Below are 15,065 nucleotides of genomic sequence, written 5' to 3'. Positions count from 1 at the left end.
GAGGTGCTCGGAGGAGTCACGAGGCCTCAGTGGCAGAGGTCCCGGCAGATTCGTGTCATTCAGTCTAATGATCAGAGATGACGGAGTTTTTCCTTTGCTCTGGCCAATGTGGCCTGGCCATCCACAGCGGGGACAAGGCCTTGAGTGACCAGTGACTCAGGGGGGGGAGGAGGGGGGGACAGGAGGAGGACCAGCCAGGGAGCCTGTCTGGCCACTTGCCTTGCGGCCTCAGGCAAGCCTCGCTGAGCTTCTGTGTCCTCCTCTGTGAATTGGGGACCATAGCAACCCTTGGACAGTGCCAGGATGGCAAGGACTCAAGGGACGGGGGACAGCACCCACTTTGCAGGGAGAGAGGGCTTGACAAGATCTCGAACCAGTGAACAGAGAGCTGTTACTGAGAGCAAGCGCCTGGGCTGTGTGCCCCTCCCCATCCTGTGTGCCAGGCCCTCCGGGGAGGAGGCTGCGGCCCAGCAAGGTTAAGACACTCACTCGGGGCCACACAGCTGCCAGGCAGCAAAGCCAGATTCAAATCCCGGTCGGGCTGCCTGCCAACCCCGTGCTCCCAACACCAGCTCGAGGGGCTTCCGGGGTCGCTCCCGTCTCCTCTGGACCTGCACCTGGCGCCCCAGCCTGGGCCCAGCACTTCTCTCTGCGAAGGCTGGCATCAGGCAGGCATTGCTTCGGCTGGCTCCCCGCCCTCTGCCGCACACACTGGGCCGGATGACTCAGCAGAGCGCCGCCTCCCACAGGGACGGGCGATGGCACCAGGGAGTCCCTGTTATGACAGAGGAAACTCAGAGACGGTCGGCCCAGAGAGGTTCCTTCATTCCTCACCCAATCTCCCCTGTGCCCGCCACGTGCCGGCCCTGTGCCCACCCTGTGCCCAGCGCCGGGGAGTGAAGTGCGGACAGACAGGCTGGGCATGAAGACAGGGAGGCACGCATCGGTCTAGCACTGCCCTGCGGCCTTCCCTCGGGAAAACCAGGCACATCCCCTGGGACAAGCGAGGAAGCCAGCGCCGGGGGCTCCAGACCCGCTTCCCCCCCACAGCTGCGCCCACGGCAGGACCCACGGACACCTGGCCTGATGCGTGTGGCTAGGGCTCCCACAGACAGAACTGCAGCCCACGGGCCAGATCCAGCCCACGATCAAGGATGTTTTCTGTCTGCGTGGCTCAGTGTTGACCTATGAACCAGGAGGTCAGGGTGCAATTCCCAGTCAGGGCACATGCCCAGGTTGCAGGCTCGATCCACAATAGGGGCGTGCAGGAGGCAGCCAATCAATGATTCTCTCTCATCACTGATGTTCCTATCTCTCCCTTTTTCTCTGAAATCAATAGAATGTTTTTTTTAAATGTTTTCTGCCTTTTTGAAGGACTGCAAAACAAACAACCATGACAACAAAGCAAAGAAAAATATGCAACAACAAAAACATCTGCAGCAGGCACGGTATGTGGCTGGCAAAGTCTAAAACAGGGACTATCTGGCTATTCCCGAAAACGTGTCACTGCTCCCCCCAGCACCTCACCTTACAGAGGAAGCCAAGGGGACCACACTGCACCCGGAAAGTTAGGGACCGGGCCGGGGCCCCGCCTGCCTTTCCCTTCCCACCACAAATGGAGAGGCTCAAGCCCCAGGAATGCGCTCTCTCAATTCTGGGGGCCAGAGTCCAAAGTCCGCAGGCTCTTTTTTTTTCTTTAATATATATTTTATTGGTTTTTTACAGAGAGGAAGGGAGAAAAAGAGTGATAGAGAGGTAGAAACATCAATGAGAGAGAAACATCGATTCAGCTGCCTCCTGCACACTCCCCACTGGGGACGTGCCCCCAATCAAGGTACATGCCCTTGACGGGAATCGAACCTGGGACCCTTCAGTCCGCAGGCTGATGCTCTGTCCACTGAGCCAAACCGGTCAGGGCAGAAGTCTGCAGGCTCTAAGGGCAGATCCTGCTGTGCCCCTCTTGTACCATCCGGGTGCCAGCACCCCTGGCTGCCCCTCTCCTACCATCCGGGTGCCAGCACCCCTGGCTGTGCCCCTCTCCTACCAGCCAGGTGCCAGCACCCCTGGCTGTGCCCCTCTCGTACCATCCGGGTGCCAGCACCCCTGGCTGTGCCCCTCTCCTACCATCCAGGTCCAGCACCCCTGGCTGTGCTGTGGCTTGTGGGCTCATCTTCATTGGCCTTCAGCCCACATGCCTCCGTGTGTCCGTCTTTTTCTTATAAAGACTCCGACGGGGTTCAGGGCCCACCCAGCCCAGACGCCCTCCTCTTAAGTCAAGCAATTACATCTGCAAAAGCCCTCCTTTCAATAAGGTCATCTGCTGAGGTTGTGGGTGGACATGAATTTGGGGGGACACTGTTCAACCCACTCCTGTCTGGAGCCCCCAATGTTTCCCGCTCATTATTGCTGCCCCCTCAGGAGCACTGTGTCATGGGGGTGTGGACACGGCTCTCTCTCTCTCTCTCTCTCTCTCTCTCTTACACACACACTCTCTACTCCACTGCCAGGTGGGCAGCGCTCCCATGGCCAGCCTGTGCACCAACGTGCAGGCTGGCACAGGGCCATGACAAATGGCCTGCTTCTTGCCAAGCCCCACTGCCATGTCTCCTTCCCTGAGCACCAATCGCCGGTGGTAAAGGTGAGAAAAACCTCGTTCACTGTGCATGAATCGAAAACATGCCGCCCCCCATCAGCCCAGCAGCCGCAGGCTCTCACAGGCCCACCTGGGAATCGGCGCAGCGCACTGGGCTTCCGGTCCCGGGGACCCATGTACTTTTTCTGTTCCAATAAAACTTTATTTACAAAAACAGGCGGAGGGCCGGAGTCGGCCCACAATCTGTTCTATACCACATGACACAGCAGGAGCAGCCTTCATTTCTGACCACGACATGGCCTCTTTGTAACTAATTTCCAAGCTTATTTTTCATATCCCTTTGAACAATGAATGGATGGCTCAAATTAGATCATCAATAATCAATCAACAGTGAATCTCAGGCCCTCGTACCTGGTAGAAAGACAACAATGAAGATCAAAATAAGATGTACTTGAATTTAAGAATGCAAACAGAAACATCAAAGAAACCAACAAGGAACTTTAAAAGGAAACCCACAGACACGCAGTCACGTATGATCGAACACACGCCCGCTCTGCTGCTGAGAATTGCAGCGGGGTCCGCGGTTACACACAGGCGCGTGGCCGGGGTCCGACGCGGCTCTGAGTCACACACCGCGGAGCACCCGCCGCTCCGCCCTGCCCCCGGGGTCTGTAACGAGAAAGCTCCGAAGGGATGAAAAGCGGATTCATCACCCGTCTCCCCGTTCAACCAGCTCCTTGGAGCTTTCCTGTGCACGAAGCCCTGGGCGTCAGTTCCTGATCGAGCGGAGTGCGCAGCCAGGGGGTGAGCAAATGCCTGGTCATGACCAAGAAGAAAGGCTCTGAGGGCAGGCTGGCCCCTGGGAAGCGGGGTGTGGGATGGGGCCAGCTGACCGCACAGCACCGAGGAGGCCTGCCCTCTCGGGGGTGACCTGCTCCTCCCGGCTGGGTGCACTGCGGACACTGAGGCCCAGGGAGGCCACAGGCCTTGCCAAGGTCACACACCACGTCCACAGGGGCCTCACCCCCACCTGACTGTGCCAGTGTCATAATCTTAGGTGCTGCCCAGGCGTAACTGGCCACAGTCAAACTTGGGACAGGAACTGCTACTTAGGACGCGGCCCCGTGGATCCTCTCCGGTTCCGTGTGAGCTGCACTGTCCCAGCACCAGAATCAGCGAGAGGCGCCACAACTATGTCCTTGATGTGCGGGCGTGGTGCCTCCCGGCTGCCACCTGCACTGCCCGCCTAACCCCTCGGACCCTGACGGTCCGCAAGGATCCTCAGGTTTCCCAGAAGGACGCGGAGGCCCAGAGAGGTGGGGCAAGGCGCCTGAGGCCCCCCAGCCCCCCAGCAGGCTGGCTACAAAGTCCCCGCTCTCTGCAGCATCGGTGAAAACCAAAGGGTCACGGTGCATGCAGAGAGACGGCCCGGCCCTCGGGTGCTGTGAGAACTGGCTCTCAGGGTCCCGGTGAGAGGAGGGCCCAAGGCCAGTTCCACGGGACACTCAGAACCTCAGAGGGACCCACCCAGCCGGGACGCAGCAATCGTGGCCCGGCCAGCAGATACGTTCACTGGGACATGCACAGCTCTCGTCACCGGTATCCTCGCCCAGGACGCTGTCACTTACGAATCGCCAGGGCTCTCATCTTCAAAGCCAAACCCAATCTCGGCAAAGAGGACGAGCAGAAGGAGCCGTGTCTCTCGCCATCTGTCCCGTTTACTGAAATGTGCTGTGGAAGCTCGTAAGTATGGCCAGGAACTGGCTGCCCTGAGCAGCCAACGCTGTGTTAGGCTCGCTCTCAGCTTCCTGCAGAAGTGACAGGTGGCGCCGCTCACGCTGTGTGAGAGCATCTTCACCTTCAATGCCATCATCACCTCCACTGTCTGCCTGCTCATACCTCGTCTCATCTGACCCTCGTGACAACCCTGCATGCAGATACACTGCCTTCCGCTCTGCGTGGGGGGGCTGCTGTCTCCTGTCCCGGTACGTTTTCTCTCCATAAACTATGGGCCCTTGCAAGGCAGGGGACGGGAGCATGTTAGTAGCTAGTTTTTCTTCTTTCAGCCTGCGGGGCCAATCTGCACCTTGGGCTGCTGTTGGCTTCGCTGCAGCTCTCCAGGGTTTTCTGGAAGGCACGTCAGAGCGCGTTTCATGGGCCTGTGCCAGCGCTGCCACCAGCCTCTCCTTCCTGTCCCTTTCCGTCCAGGGCCACTGGATTAACAGTGCCAGGTCGCAGCCCCAGGACAGTGGCATGCGGCCCACACTTAATGGCTCTGCCGGCCACGGACAGTCCGTTCCGCTGTGACCACGGCTTCCGCAAAGCCAATCAGGCCGCCCGTGACTTGTAACCAGAGAATTTCCGTGTGACGTGGATGTAGGTTGGTTCAAATATAACCATTTTTACTTGGTTTGTGCGTGTTTTGTGCCAGCCGTGGAAGCAGCTGAACACGAAATGCACCCACAGCTGGACACAGTGAGCCGCCGGGGGGCACAGCCAGAAGCCCCGCGCCTCGCTCCTCGGGCTCCGCTGGCCGGGTCGGCGGCCGCGTCTCGCTCCTGCCCTGGGGACTGGTCTCCCTCCGTCCTTTGCTCCCTCCCTTACTGGCCCTTCCGTCAAACGACCTTTACCTTTTTATTTTTCCAAGATAAAACTGCATCATTTCTGGAACATCTGCGTATTAGGAATGTAACTGTTTTTGAGGCCATGCTACATTTTTATAGGACTGTTACCATTTTTCTTCGTGTTTCAGTTAGAGGCTACACAGGCTCCGGTGGTCCGCCGGCCTCAGCCTGTCCGTCGCCGGACGTAGTTAACACGCAGCCCGGCGGGTTGAGGCATTTCCCAGGAATGCGTAGGTCCCCTCCCGGCTGCAGACCCGCACTTATCTTTACAGTGGCTGGAGGGCCGGCTGATTTGCTGGCTTTCCATTTATGGTAGAGACCCAATTTTTAAAGAAAAATAAGCCTGGCCGGCGTGGCTCAGTGGTTAAGCATCGGCCTATGAACCAGGAGGTCACGGTTCGATTCCCGGTCAGGGCACATGCCTGGGTTGTGGGCTTGATCTCCAGTGGGGGGGCGTGCAGGAGGCAGCCGATCCATGATTCTCTCTCTCTCCCCCTCTCCCTTCCTCTCTGAAATCAGCAACAAAAAATACTTTTAAAAAAGAAAATTAATATTTATGTGAATGCTAATACGAGGGGGTACAGGCGGTCCCTGACCCACGACAGTTTGGGGGTAGAAACCCGACCCGGCGAGGGCCCCAAGCACACACAGCCCCTGGTGAGACCGACCAGAGGGCCCGGGAGCACGCGGGGCAGACGGCACGGGATCCGCTCCTTCCACACCGAGCCCCTGATCGCGGCAGGGGTGGTGCCGGCCTGGACACGGTGTCGGTTACTATCCACGCCGCCCTATTTCTAGAAAAGGCCACAGAGAGGTTAAACCGGACGTCCCCTCTCCAGAGGGAGGCAGAGCCACACGGTGACGTCCACGCGCAACAGCCAAGCGAACAGAGAGATTGGCTTCCCATTGACCCTGCATACGCGTCGCTTTGCTGGTATCAGCAGAAACGACTAACACTCCAGTCTGAAGCCCCACAGATAAAGAACCGGGTTTATTACAGGCACAGGGATGCGCACGCGTGTGGCGACGGCTCGTCCCGTGGTCTGTGACGCGCACTGATTTATGGCACCACGTCCAGACGGGGCTGCTCCCTCAGCCTCGACTGCTCGAAAGGCGACAAAGATTAAAAGGAAAAATTAGAATTCTAACTTTAGCTTCGTCCAAAATAGCTCACTTCTGCCCCAGGAGAGCAGAGGGGAGGCGTGTCTTTCCTCTCGTGTTTGTCTAAATTAGGGAGACGTGGCCTGGGCTCCTGGATACTTCTGGTCACAACCTCTCCCAGCCAGGCCTTGAGGGCAGCCCCCCACCCCCCTAGGAAAGTGGGGAAGTCTCCCCCACTGCCCGCCCCCCTCCAGGTGCAAGAGACCGTCCTAAATCAAAACCCCGACTCCGTCACAGTCCAGCTTCCTGACCTCTGCTGACAGCTGTAGCTCCGGGCCGAGGCCCAGTGCCCGGGTGCACTTGTCGGCGTCCTTCCCAACTAAGCCCGCACTTCCGCCGCGTCTTGGCCAGTGTGAGCCTGACCCACGCCTGGCTGTGCGCACGGTGTGCCATTCAATCCTTTAGGGGCCAGCCTTCACCCAGCCGGCCATCACCTCCACCGGGCCGCCTGGAAAACCCTTCTGATCTCTGAAGACCAGCTCAAGAAACACAGCCCTCTCCATCCCTCCGTCAGCCCCTCCTCCCCTAGAACTTGCCAAAATGCCACGAGAGCTATCTCTTAGCCAACTGTCTCCCTCCACAGCATCGAGGGGACCCCAGTCATCTCTAGTCCCCAGGGCCTAGCAAGGGGTCAAAAACAACTGGAGACCAAACCGTGCCGGATGGGCGGATACACGGACTCATTTCCTGGGAATTCCCAGGAAAGGGCATCTACCTTTAGAGCTCCATACCCTCGCCGGTTTGGCTCACCAAAGGGTCCCGGGTTCGATTGCGGTCAAGGGCAGGAACCTCCGTTGCAGGCTCCTCCCCAGCCTGGGCCCTGGTTGGGGGTCATGCAGGAAGCAACCAATCAATGTGTTTCTCTCACATCGATGTTTCTCTCTGTCTTTCCCGCTCTCTTCCACTTTCCCTAAAAATCAATAGAAAAATATCCTCGAGGATTAACCAAAAAAAAAAATAATAATAATAATAACAAATAGAGTTTTGTGCCTAAACAATCAGTGCCATGTCCTGGCGAGCTCAAGCCAGAATCCCCATCCCATGACCAGGAAAAGCAGATACGGGGAACCCAAAGTCTGGTCAGATCCTGTCCGCCTGGGCCAAGGATTTGCAGGGTGGGTGTGAGAGGACGGACGGGGACTCCCTGAGGGAGGCCACGCCCCCGGCACCATGGCATTGACCAGAGAACAACTGGCTTCCCGCAGCGAAGAAACAGGCTGGATGTCAAATGCCCGATTCTTTCATCCCCATTGTGGTCCCTGGGGCCCCACCAAAGGGGAGACCCCAGGGAGCGACCAAGGCGCTGCCCGGCGCTGTCCGCGGTGCTGACCTCCAGCCTCCGTTCCTCCTGTGGCCTCAGCTCTTCCCTCCCACCTGGCGTGGCCTCAGAGCCTCCTGGCAAAGTTGACGTCACTGCCTGGTCCCGTCTCATCCCATTTCCCCTGAACTTCCTTTTTTAAAACATATTTTTATTGATTTCAGAGAGGAAGGGAGAGGGAGAGACATTAGTGATGAGAAAGAATCATTGATCGGTTGCCTCCTGCACGCCCCACACTGGGGATCCAGCCCGCAACCAGAGCGTGTGCCCTGACCGGGAGTCCAAACGTGACCTCCTGGTTCACAGGTCGACGTTCAACCACTGAGCCACGCGGCCGGGCACCTGAACCTCCTTTTGAATGAGTTTCTTGGCATCTACGCTGCCCTGCATTAGGCTGTGCCCAGAAGCGAGCCCTGACACAAGGATCTGAGTGGAAGTGTTTCCAGGAAAATCCAGGAAGGGCTGGGAAGCGGGACAGCTTGGAAAGGCCAAGAGGGCAGTGAGACGAGGTGAGTCCCAAGGACGGTGACGGGGGCTCGGTCCTGTGGGAGCTCTGGTCAGTGTGGGTCACCCTCAGGCTGTCCTGACCAGAAGCGAGGGGGCAGGGGGGTGTACCACTACACATGTCAGCCTCGGGGTGAGGGCCGCCGCTCAGAGGACACGGATTCCACGAACCTCCAGCCCCCCAGGCACAGGCAGAGGGCGTGCCAGCAGCCGGGGGAGCCCAGGTGCAGGCTCTTGAGAAAGAAAGCACTTTGTGGTTCCCCTGCATAAGAACAGGATGGGGGTCTGAGCGGACCCTTCAACATCGGCCACAGCCCCACCTCCCATCTCCTCGCCTTCAAGCCCCTCTCCACCCGACTCGGCTCACTGCGGGGGCTCCACGCGCTTCCTGGCCGCACCGGCTGCAGGGTGGTCAGTCTCCTCCCCTGCCCCGCAGGCCTGCCCCCTGCAGCCCCCAGCTCCCAGCCTGCATCTCACCGTCCCGCCAAATGCACAGCCTACGGTCCCCGGGAGCCTCCCGGCTGCCGGCCTGGCTGGTGGCTCAGGCGTCACCCTCCGCACGGCAGCTGCCCGTCACCCACTCAGCACCCTGGGTCCCTGCGCCTCGCCCAGCCTAGACCCATTCCTCAGCCCAGGCCTCTGCTCCCCTCGGAACCACCCCAGAGAGGAGGGAAGGGTCCTCGCGGTGGAAAGCGAGGGGGTGGGCCAGGAGAATGCGAAGGACAGTGGAGCCGCCATCAGAAGGAGATGCCTGGCGCCTGCAGCTCTCAGCCCCGCACAGCTCCTTCCTCTGCCCTGGTCCCTCCGTGCGCATCTCACAGGCCAGGGCAGAGCCACCAGACGCTGGGTCAGGGCCAGCACACGGCCCGTCAGAGCCAAACACTGACGGGGGCGGCAGAGGCCGGGTGGCGAGGATGACCCCTCGTCCTCGGATTCGTCCTGCTCCCCGGGCCGCTGGGCTCGGCTGTCACGCTCTGATTTGACTCAGAGGCTGTGACATGTGGTGCCGTGTGTGCAACGAAACTGCCAGCAGCTCAAGCGGCCCAGGGCGAGGAGGCTGCCAGACCATCTAAGGCGCCGTCTCCCGCGCTCAGTCCCAGCACCTGGCGGCCCTCCGGCCATCTGCCCCCTCCGGCAGGCCTGCGTCTCCCCCCTCCGTCCGTCCCCAGCCTGGGGCTGCAGGTGATTCTCCTGCCTGGGCGGGACTGTCAGCTCCCGCCCCATCTTGGCAGGAAGGTGGGCAAGTGGGCAGAGGCCCGGGCTCAGGGCCAATCTACTTAGAGTCTAAGTCTTAGACACTCCCAACCCCCGAGGGAAGCACAGACTGCCCTCGGCCATCTGCTTCAGCCCCTGGAGCTGCCAATCCATGACCGTGGAGTTTTGCTGACCATTCAGTTCAATTTAGTTCAGGGGCATCAGGCCCCACGCACAGCGCAAACGGCGCGGCTCCCGTGGGCTGGGAGAGGACGCGGCGAGGACGATAATGACCGGGCAACCATCGGAGCCGCCGAGACAAACTGAGCACCTGCTGTGTCCCCGGCACCACTCCGCAGTTTATACACATTAACTCATTTCAGCTCCCAACAACCCCAGGGCATGAGGACACGGTTTCATCATCCCCATTTTTCAGATGAAGAAACTGAGGCACGGAGAGGTTAAGCAGCTCCCTGCAGGCCACACAGCTAGCAAGCGGAGTAGATATTTGAATGCACGTGGTCTGACTGGAGTCTGGGCTTACTGCTGCCCCCGCGTGGAGCAGCTGCTGGCCGAGAGGCTGGGCCCAGCGCTCTCCCCAATGAGCTCGAGGTCCCCAGAATTCCCCCAGGGAGGCCCCTGGGTTGCTCTTATCACAGCCAAGGAGACCCAGGCTCAGAGAGTTTGCATGACTTGCCCAGGGCCACACAGAGGACTTGACCCTGAGTCTACTGGGCTCTGAGGCCATGTCCTGAATTACTGTGCGTGACCGTCTCCCTGCCTGGTTACCACCAATCACCGCCCATTTCCATACATGATGGGGAACCCTGTGTTACACGGCTCTGAGGCCATGTCCTGAATTACTGTGCGTGACCGCCTCCCTGCCTGGTTACCCCATTCACCACCCATTTCCACACAAGATGGGGAACCCTGTGTTACATGGGAGGCCTCCCGGAGAACAAAGCCCTAAAGAGGCCCCAAGTTGGTAAACTTCCAGCAGGTTCGATTCCGGTCAAGGGCACATACCTGGGTTGTAGGTTCACTTCCCGGCCCCATCAGGGCATGTGTGGGAAGCAACCCATCACTGTCTCTCTCTCTCTCTCTCTCTCTCTCCCAGATTGATTTTTCTCCCTCCCTCCTTTCTCTCTCTTTCACACTCCCTCCTCCACTTTCTCTAAAAATCAGTGGAAAAAATATCCTCGGGCGAAGTTTAACAACAAACAGTCTGGCTGAATTTATTAAAAAGCTTTTTGTAGGCAAAAAGCTTTCCCATAACCCTTCCGCCCTGGCTGTCCGTACTCCTGGAAGCAGTCCCCGCGGGCGTGCAAAATGCCGAGGACACCCAGGGCCCTGGTCACCGGTCACTGGGAGCGCGTCGGCTTACTCCTGCATGCGGCACCACCACCTATGGCTACTTCCTGGAGGCCACCGCCGTGGCGCTCAGCTGGAAGACCACCGTGAACCTCAGAGCCTGGTGGACAGAGCGAAAGCTAAGAGGTCAGGAAGCCCCGGGTTCGAATCCCCCTTCCTGGCTGTGTGGCTTTCACGGGCGACGGGACCACTCTGAGCCCCACGCTCCTGGTCTGCATTATCAGGGAGCATCCCGGCTTGCAGGGCTGGGAGCGGCTCTGGGAGATGCTGGGTGCTCAGCAAATGTATCCCCGCCCCACCCCACCCCCGGGAGCCCCGCAGACCATCTGGTCCGAGGGCTGCCAACAGATGGCTCCGGGCAGCGTGCAGGCAGCGTGACGAGGCCGGTGCTGGGCTGGCCCAGTGCAGCAGCAGCACAAGCCACCAGCCCGGGGACGACCTAGTGCCCGCAGCCCTCGCCTGTGGCTGGGCTCAGAACCCACGCAGGCGCAAGCACCTGACTAGGAAAGAGTCGACAGGTCCGAAAACCGGCAGCCAGAACCAAGTGAGTCAAAGATGGACAGCACAGACGCCCACCAAGTGCCACACAGACCAGAGACAGTCCCCAGGGTCGGACCAGGCTGCTAAGGCCCAGGCCCTGATACCGGCCACAGGAGGTCTGTCTGCAATCCCACCAACCAGGCGGGGGCCAGGGGGGGCCTGGGGGCGAGAGGAGGGCCGTCGGTCACCGCAACAGCCATTCTCTCACCCACTTCCTATTCGGTCTTCCCAACATCACCCAAGCCTAGTGGTCACTCCCCCAGTTTACAGATGAGAAGACTGAGGCCTAACGGTCACATCATTCGCCCAGGATGACTGATGACTCCAAATGCATTGTGCCCCCCTCGGGGTCCTCGCCGCAGCAGTTCCCCGCGGTCTCCCGCGTTCCCGCCCTTCTCCGCTCTCCCCGCCCCGCTGCCCGCTGCCCAGCGACTCTGCATTCAGAGGCGACCAGGGGGCAGACTTAGTTCCCTCCTTCCTTTGAACACAAGCACTGCGTATGGGAGGAGAATCATGGCACAAACACAAAGGTCTCCATGTTTCCGAGTGACAAGGAGCAGAATTGATGGCGGGCACTCCGCACTTTTTTCTGTGACGCGTTAGAACGATCCCGCCCAGATCAGAGTCCGGTGGGCAGACAAGCAGGCTGCAGGGTCATTTCTGGGCGGCACCATCACATCCATGGCCCAGTGGCATCAAACACCTCGTCCCACGCCTTCGCAAGGTGACCCCTGGTCATCTCCGCAGCAGCTAGGACATTCCAGATCCTGGCGTTGGCTGCCCAGGTCTGACGTGACATGCTGGACTCGCGCACATCTGATCGGCGACCGTGCATTTAATCCCACCAACTGGAACCAGTTCAAGGGGATTTAATTAACTATGTTTCCAAAAGGGCAGACTGTCCAAGGCACTTCAGCCAGTTCCACCCAATACTGTGACAACAAGCCACTGCCACTGTCATCTCCCACACAGCACTTCAGCCTGTTCCACCCAATACCGTGACAACAAGCCACAGCGACTGTCATCTCCCACAGGGCACTTCAGCCTGTTCCACCCAATACCACGACAACAAGCCACGGCGACTGTCATCTCCCACACAGCACTTCAGCCTGTTCCACCCAATACCGTGACAACAAGCCACAGCGACTGTCATCTCCCACAGGGCACTTCAGCCGGTTCCACCCAATACCACGACAACAAGCCACAGTGACTGTCATCTCCCACATGGACAACAAGCCACAGTGACTGTCATCTCCCACAAAGGCACAGCTCGGTAAGCAGGCTGCGGAGGTTGCAAAGTTTTAGGGGAAAATAGAACCCCACTCCTTGGTATGTACCTGAAAAACTCGACATCATCTATATGCAAAGATATATCCACCCCTATGTTCATTGCAGCATTATTCACGGTGGCCGAGACACGGAAACAGCCAACGTGCCCTGGAATGGGGCCTGGATAAAGAAGACGTGGTCCATGTACACAGCGGAGCACTCCCAGCTGTGTTACAACATGATGCTGAGTGAAACAGGTCAGACAGAAAAGCTAAGAACCACGTGATCTCACTCATACGTGGGATATGAAACTGAAACTCGTGAACACACACAGCAGTGAGGTGGTTGCCAGGGGGAGGGTGTCGGGGGAGAAGGGGCCCTAATAGAAGGTGACAGGAGAAGATGTGACTCTGGGTGGTGGGCACAGGGTCCTATATACAGGTCTTGTGACACAGAAACCCACACCTGAAAGCTATATGTTCATGCTGACCAATGTCGCCCCAATAAAATTTAATTTAAAAAAATAGGCATTGACAAAAATTATTCATTTCTGTAGATTCTTTTAAATTTTGAAAATGCACTGGTGTTAATACACACTGCCGCTATAATCATTAACAAAAGAAAAGGGGAGCTTTCGATGTGTAACTCTCACTAATCCGGGCGGCTCCCGCCCGGGGCTCCTGCTGGCTCCAGACATCCTCGCACCGACGTGATGTTCTGAGGGAAGTGCTGGGGCCCCTCTCGGCCCCCCAGGTGTCCTGCAACCTGAAGCAGAGCCACATCTGCCACTCGGGGGGCCACTGGCCTGGAGCCCACCCAGGGGGCTGCCCTGGACACTCTCGAAGGGCCACACCTTGCCCCCTCCTGGCCGAGGGCCTCGGCACGCTCCCTAACCTCTGTGCGTCTCACCCGTAAGAAGAGCGACAGTGGGAACTACCCCATAGCGTCCACGGAAGGTTCAGGTAAACACTTAGGACAACGCCTGCCTGGCCCACAGGAAGTGCCCAGGAAAGTCAGCTACCATCCAGAGACTAGAGCGCGGCACCTTCAACCTCCCCCCCGCCCCCCCGCTCCCTGCCCAGCACAAGGCGGCTTGGAAGAGGGGGGACTTCACTTCTCCAGCCCCACCCTGACCTACCCCCACCCACCCATTGAGACTCATTTTCTCCCAGTGTGGTCTCAGCCCGTCCCCACCACCAGGCCACCAGGAGGCACCCAGACCCTTGCCCAGACCTGGAGCTGGAGTCAGACCTGGGCTTGAGGCCCAGCTGTCTCGTCTCAGGCCCAGGCAGAGGTCCTGCTGCCTCCCTAAGCCTCAGTTTCCTCATCTGTAACATGGACGTTAACACCGCCCACCACACGGGCCTGGGGGAAGGACCAATGAACACTGCACACGGCAAGCCTGCTGCGAGCCGGGGTGCGCTGTGCACACGCAGGGCCTGGCGGGAGCCCATGCGCCTCACCGTCCTGAGGACACGTCCGCAGGGGCCCGAGACCCCCAGGCAGTTCCCAGGGGCTCTCCCCCAGGAGCCTGTCCTGCTCGGTGGCCCTGGAGACTGGCTGACACCTGCACAGCATGCGCTGCCTGCAGCCCACCTTCTCGCCGTCCCTCCCCAGCCGTCTGTGAGGGCAGCATCCATGTTCCCATTGACCAGATGAGAAAAGTGAGGCTCGGAGAGCTTCTACAGTCCACATCTTTCACTGAGCAAAGGGTTCTGCTTGTGAGAAATAAAATCTGCCGGATGGCCCGGCCGGGGTGGCTCAGTGGTTGAGCGTCGATCTATGAACCAGGGGGTCAGTGTTACATTCCTGGTCGGGACACAGGCTTGGGTTGGGCTCGATCCCCAGTAGGGGGTGTGCAGGAGGCAGCCGATCAATAATTCTCTCTCATCATTGATGTTTCTATCTCTCCCTCTCTCTCTCTCTCTCTCCCTTCCTCTCTAAAATCAATTAAAAACTACATTTTTTTAGATCTTCTAGAATCTAGATGAAGGAGGGGTGGGTAAATGAACGAGACCACATCGGAAAACGAAGGGCGCAACACCTGATTCACCAACTCAAAGCCAGGAGGCCCGGCCACGAGAACCTGGGGCGCTGCTGGCCGCCCCCCCCCACCTCCGAGACCTGCCAGGGAGCAGAGAGCTTCGGGCCAGGACCAGCAGGAGGTCCCCGGGAGCCGGCCTGTAGGAGTCCAGTGGGCAGTGCCAGCAGCAGGGTCACACTGCCGGGGAGACTGGGGGGCACTGGCCTCTCTGGGTGAGGCTCCCACTCAGACCCAGGAGGCACAGAGCCGGTCCCAGCAGAGGACCACACAGCGGCAAGGCAATCCGTGGTGCAGACACAGCCGCAGCAGCCTCCCACTCCCCGTTTCCATGGGGATCCCCTTGAAATAACCCCAGCGCCAGGCTGCTATTCTTCCTGCGGGGGAGGAGCGCGGGGAAGTGTGATGGGAGGCGGGCGCTCCGGCACCCGGGCTGCGGAAACGCGGAGC

General features: G+C 59.1%; 1 protein-coding gene across 1 annotated transcript in view; it reads right to left on the bottom strand.

Annotated features, from left to right (window-relative positions):
- Window positions 1–12,673, bottom strand: part of PPP2R2C (protein phosphatase 2, regulatory subunit B, gamma) — a gene marked incomplete at its 3' end in the record, with an annotated part of 72,664 nt that extends 59,991 nt beyond the window's left edge. The window contains exon 1 of the mRNA XM_014538277.1: window positions 12,643–12,673. Coding sequence (XP_014393763.1) covers window positions 12,643–12,661 — 19 coding nt within the window. The remainder of the gene's footprint in view (window positions 1–12,642) is intronic.
- Between the last annotated feature and the right edge of the window lie 2,392 nt (window positions 12,674–15,065).

The sequence above is a fragment of the Myotis brandtii genome, unplaced genomic scaffold (genome assembly GCF_000412655.1).
Source record: "Myotis brandtii unplaced genomic scaffold, ASM41265v1 scaffold188, whole genome shotgun sequence".
Lineage (NCBI taxonomy): Eukaryota > Metazoa > Chordata > Mammalia > Chiroptera > Vespertilionidae > Myotis > Myotis brandtii.
The sequence above is the reverse complement of the archived record's forward strand: the minus strand, read 5'-3'. Positions and strand labels throughout refer to the sequence as shown.